This window comes from Lactuca sativa, chromosome 6 (genome assembly GCF_002870075.4).
Source record: "Lactuca sativa cultivar Salinas chromosome 6, Lsat_Salinas_v11, whole genome shotgun sequence".
Classification (NCBI taxonomy): Eukaryota; Viridiplantae; Streptophyta; class Magnoliopsida; order Asterales; family Asteraceae; genus Lactuca; species Lactuca sativa.
The window spans coordinates 166,545,526-166,551,506 of NC_056628.2; the positions used below are offsets into that span (position 1 = coordinate 166,545,526).

Genomic DNA, 5,981 nt, shown 5'->3' on the forward strand with positions numbered 1-5,981 from the left:
ATAAGAATTAATTAATTATTAATCAGAATTAATCTAGAATTAATTTGGGATTAATTAGAAATCATTAAAGGTGCAATGGGTAAGTTGTAATTTTATAATAGTTTACAAAAGAGGCAATTATAGAACCATCCAAAGTATGAACAGTTTTAGGAGCACTTCTAGGGTTTTTGGAAGCCTCCTGGTTGCAGATAAGAAAAGGATTTGAATAGGTATTAAGTTTATTATTAAATTATTTTAAATATGTCCTTCCAAGTTACCTAAACTAAAAATAGGACCCCTTGGATCATTATTTTCATACACAACCTTTCTAAGAGGCTTATGAATGAGATTTCCTTCTCATTCCTCTCATTCCTCTTCTTTATAGGGTTTCTAGGGTTTTGGGTGTGAGCCAATAGAGGCATCATACTTTTGGTGCTTACTTTATCAAGACTAAAAGGAAAGGTTTTAAGGATTTGTTTACAATAACAATTCAAAAGGTATGTAACCCTAATCTTATGATTTTCGATTATTACCTAGGGTTCTTATAGTTTCATAGTATGTTGTTATTAATTGTAAAGACATGGATCCGTTTGTAACATCCCGATATTAAGGTATTTCTAATTGTAACCTTATGTATGAATAAATATCGAATTTTAGTTCTTTAGTATAAGAAAGAGTGCAAAAAGGCCCCAAGTGGCATTTTGGTAATATTGGACAAGGAGTAGTATGTTGGGCGTACGTTGTGTACGCTGAGCGTACTAAAGCGGACCCTAGTACATTGAGCGTACGTAAGGAAAACACAAACCCTAATATTTAGGGTTTAGTGTATATATAAGCATCATTATAGCCTCATTTATCATTCTCTCATTACCCCCCATCTGAGAATTCGACCCTCTATCAAACCCTAAGTGAGAAGAGTGTTTTGAGCTCATTTGTGTGCTTTGTGGTGTTCTTGAAGAAGGAGAAGTTGGTGCCAGGACCATGAAGCTTGGAAGCAACTTAGATCTGGGATTCCCCACTTGTTAGCAAAATCCATGAGGTAAAAATTTCATAAATCGATCACTCTATCTTGTAGGTCTATCCATTTATTCCTTTAGGGCACTTTTGGTCCCAAATATGGTGATTCTTGAGCATGACATGCTCTTGACCAAATAAGTCGTCCTTTCAGACCTTATGAGGGGTCTTCAGTCATAAAAATGTGGTCTTGATGGTTAGTTTTACTCCATGCATGCTATAGAAGGGATGAAGGCATTAAGATGTTGAGATTTTATGCATTAAGCACTTAATGGGCATGCAAAGTCATAAAGTTGGAAACTTTATAACTCTTAGTAGTATTTTGGCCTTGGATCTACATTTGGACGTGTTAAGTTGGAGAAATAAGGTCTTAATGGGTTAAGAAGGGGACAATTGTGTACGTTGGGCGTACCAAAGGGTATGATGCACGTACACAGAACTAACCCCGACGCCTCGGACAGCTTGTACGCCACGTGTACCTCCGGAGTACGCCCCGCGTACGAAGCCTGAGTCGACTCGGTTGAGTTTACTCGACTGTGTTGACTCGGTTGACTTGTAGATTTTGACCAGTTTTTACCTAGGGTATTTTGGGAAATGTTATTAATCCAAAATGGGTAATGTTTTGACATTTAGGATTTTTGGTTGAGCCGATATTTGGGAGCAGAGTATTGACTAGCTATTCATCAGACTGTGATGTGAGTTTTCCTCGTTGTACTTACGGGTCAAAGGCACCAAGGCCGGTCCATTGGATTAATATCCTGGTTTTACCGTATGTTGTTATGTTGTAATGATTTGTTAGATATGTATCCTGGTATATAGGATGTTGCTATGCTGTAGTGATATGTTCGATTTGTATGGCCACCTTTATATGTTAGCTATTGATTGTTATGGTATATGTTAATATGCGATGGTGTACCGGGTTGGGGCAATCCTGCTTTGTGTTGAAGGCCAAGATACCAGGTCGGTTCGGATAGACTGAAGGCCTGCGAGACGGACCAGTCATACCAATGGCCCGGAGAAAGGTCCAGATAGGCTGAAGGCCCATTGAGGCATTCTATTCATGTTGAAGGCTCTATATGAATGTTGTTGTTTGTTATGTTTATGTGGTGGTACTTTGGGGGAACTCACTAAGCGTTGGCTTACAGTTTTAGTTTTGTTTCAGGTACTTCGGAGGACCGTGGCAAGGCAAAGGCGTAACCATACACATCCTTGGCTTTATGTTACTGATCTTGGGAGACTCTGATTTTAAATAATGCTTTGGAAACATTGGACTTGTAAACACTTCTTTTTAGTAAATGAGTTGTTTTGAAAAGTTTAAATTGGTTGTGATTTTTGAGATGTTACATCTATAGGTTGCATGTACCCTTAAATGTTAAGAGAATTTCCACAAGTACATAGATTTTGTAACCTATAAAATTCATCAATAACATCTTGGTCATTCCCTAATGTAGGAGTCCTAAATTCAAACTAGCACCATGAATGAACAAGTGGTAGTATATGCATTCCCTTTGAACATACCCTACCTCATAGAAGACTACATCAAACTCATATACATAATCTATGTCAACATAGTCAACATAGTTCAGCTTATCAAACATAAACATTCCTACCAGAAGCTTTTGAGAAAAATCTCTCCATGGTGAAGACGTATTGTAAATATGTGTGATAAACCTTCAACATAGCAAAAAAGCAGGTATCGACCTAAAATAGAAAATAAAAACTGATTAAATTTATAAAACATGTAAGTTTACCATAGACTTGGTCAACATCGGTACGTGTGTTGGTTCCACAAATACTCCATAATGTTGGACTCATACTTTGAAAACTAAAACAAATAGTGAGTGTTGTCAATTGAAGAGATGTACGAAGCAAAAACGATGACGAAGGTATATGCTTAATTAAGAGATATCGAGGTAAGTCGTTGGGGTGAAAGAGGTTAGCCAATGGATAATATACCAATGTGAGGGGCACATGATTGTTTTTTCAGTCATTGTGTTTAACAAGAGAACGATTCTATAATTTGTTAATGTGTTTGACATCACACATTTGGTAGCTTCTATCTTTTATCTTTTAATAATAATAATAATAAATAAATAAATAAATAAATAAATAAAAATTCAATCTAAAAAAACTTTGTTTAGGAGTATGAATGTTTAACTTTTACTTTAAACACAAAACTATAAATCTAAAAACTACTTCATACAACGTTTAAGAAGAAGCTATTGAGCTTTTGTAATCAATAAGCCTAAATTGCTCTTAAAAATAAATTTATATATTTATCTTTTTTAAACAATTGTCTTTTTAATTAATTTTATATATTTTAAAAGTTTCAAATTATTTTTATCAAACATTCATATAACAAATAAAAATTATAATTTCCAACAATCAATTACCCGTTACCAATTACCTACTTTCAGATAGTTTTATCGAACACGCTTTAAAACCACAAATTCACGATCTATCAACGTTTTAAAAAGTTGGACTAAATATGCAATTATATTCTAACCATAGAAATCAAAACCGTCACTTATGTTTACATATTTCTGCTTTAAAATTATTGTTTCCATCCGTTTAATTTTAATATTCTTATTTTGTCCTCGATTCCAGATCCAAATAATTTATTTTAAATTAACCAAATCAACTAAAAATACAACCAAAATCTAATCCATAGCCTTATCCAACAAGAACGTTAAAATTGTTGACATCAGTCGTCCTCACCAAAGTTGCAACTTGCAACATAAAGTCATGTGCGTAAAATCCCACTATCATAAACCACCTTCCAAGAAACCACCGTTTTCCTCATGTCAACCAAAGTGGGAAAAATAGATTAATAATCCGAACCAGGTGAATGAACCTTTCCCAATTCATCCACCTATATAAGCCTCTCCCTATCATTAATCATCAATCGAAAACAGTATTAGATTTTGTTCCAAATATAAACTACTAGACTTGAAAACATTTGATTCGATTTTGCAAAAGATTGATGGGAAATAATGGGTTTGATTCCGATTTTGCTCTTCTTGAGTCTATTCGCCGTCATCTGTTAGATGATTCCACCATGTATTCCGGCGGTGGAGCTCCACCGATGAATTGCCGGACCAACACCCTGTTTCCTTGCTTATCAGACACCTGGGGTGAATTACCCTTGAAACAGAACGATTCTGATGACATGTTAATAGCTCGGTTTCTTCACGAAACGTTGGATTTCGAGGGCCTCCTGTCGCCGGGAAAGACAATGATACCAAACATTGCCACTGTTAAATCTGAGCCGGAGGTTTTTGTGGGATCGCCGGAGATTTCAAGTTATGAAAATGGATCGCCGCCGCAGACGGTGGGAGTTGATGATGTGACGCAACAGAAGGGGAAACATTACAGGGGTGTGCGACGACGGCCTTGGGGTAAATTCGCGGCTGAAATTCGGGATCCGGCGAAGAATGGTGCTCGGGTGTGGCTAGGGACGTTTGAGACGGCGGAAGATGCGGCGTTTGCATATGACAGGGCGGCGTATAAGATGCGTGGTTCTCCGGCGAACTCATCGGAAGATCGATCGCTCAAGAGGACAAAGAAGGTGGAACAAATCCACGTGGCGAATAGTTAGTGGTTGATGGATGCTGACTGTAACTGTGGATTACCTTTTTTTTTTTTTAATTTCGTATTTTATCGTGTAAATAGCTGTTTTTTTGTGCATAAATGACAAATTTATTATTTTTTTATTCATACAAAATCCAACTTATTTTCGATGGGATAATGTCATAAAAAGCCTTAAGTTTGGCAAAAAAAGTCGGTTTTACCCTTTGGCAGATTTTTGATTCGTTTATACCGCAAACTTGTCATATTTTTGTCGCTTTTGCTCTTTTTACCTGCAATAGCAGGTTTTCAGGTTACCATGAATTATTTTTTGCGAAAAAACCCTTAAGTTTACAAATATTTTGCAAAAAAACCCTTAAGATTATAAACTTATAAAATATAAATATATATTCAAAAATTGATAAAACTAAATAGTTTTTTTTTTAAATTAAATGTCAAAAGTTTATATTAAACTAATATAAGTTTTATTGAACTTATATTATGAAACCAAAATTGAAGCATATATTTAGCTTTACATAAGGTAAATTTTATATTGGTTTGATATAAACTTTTTCTATTTAAATTTTTAAAAAGTTACCTAGTTTTATTAAAATTTGAATATATTTCTTAATTAATACTTCAACTTTTCAAAGAAAAATTAAAAAATGTCTGTTAGTTAATAATTAATTATGTTAAAATAGTTAAACATATGAATAATATGACATCAATTACATTCAATAATTTTTTTTAAAAGGTAAACAAAAATATTTTATATGTTTAAAAGGTTTGTATTTCAGAAATAATAATATATTTTATTTTTTATATGTTTAAATACATAATAATATTGTCATATATTTTTTTATAAAAATATCATAAACATTTTAAACATCAAAAATAAACATAAACGTTTTAAACATATAAAATATAAATATATTTGTCTAAATTATTATATAAATATATATATTTTTATAAAAAAATATGATAGTTTACTATTTCTAAAATACAAACATTTTAAACATATAAAATATTTTTATTTTCCTTTAAAAAAATTAATTGAATGTAACTAATGGCATATTATTCATATGTTTAACTGTTTTAGCATAGTTAATTATTAGCTAATAGACTTTTTTTAATGTTTCTTTGAAAAGTTTAAGTATTAATTTATAAATATATTCAAATTTTGATAAAACTAGGTAACTTTTTTAAAATTTAAATATAAAAACTTTATATCGAACCAATATAAAATTTACAGTACGTAAAGCTAAAAATATGTTTCAGTAGAAAACTATTTAGTTTTATCAAATTTTGATTATATATTTATATTTTATATGTTTTTAATCTTAAGGGTTTTTATGCAAAATATTTGTAAACTTAAGGGTTTTTTTCGCAAAAAATAATTCATGGTAACCTGGAAACCTGCT

The 5,981-nt window shown here is 32.5% G+C and overlaps 1 protein-coding gene across 1 annotated transcript; it reads left to right on the top strand.

Annotated features, from left to right (window-relative positions):
• Positions 1-3,817: 3,817 nt before the first annotated feature.
• On the top strand, positions 3,818-4,733 carry LOC111905115 (ethylene-responsive transcription factor 1A). The gene has a single exon (XM_023900791.3). The coding sequence runs from the start codon at positions 3,977-3,979 to the stop codon at positions 4,589-4,591; it is 615 nt and encodes a 204-aa protein (XP_023756559.1). The 5' UTR covers positions 3,818-3,976; the 3' UTR covers positions 4,592-4,733.
• Positions 4,734-5,981: the final 1,248 nt, after the last annotated feature.

Excerpts from the sequence above, each read along its gene's own strand:
- LOC111905115 (XM_023900791.3), top strand. The coding sequence starts at position 3,977 with ATGGGAAATAATGGGTTTGATTCCGATTTTGCTCTTCTTGAGTCTATT.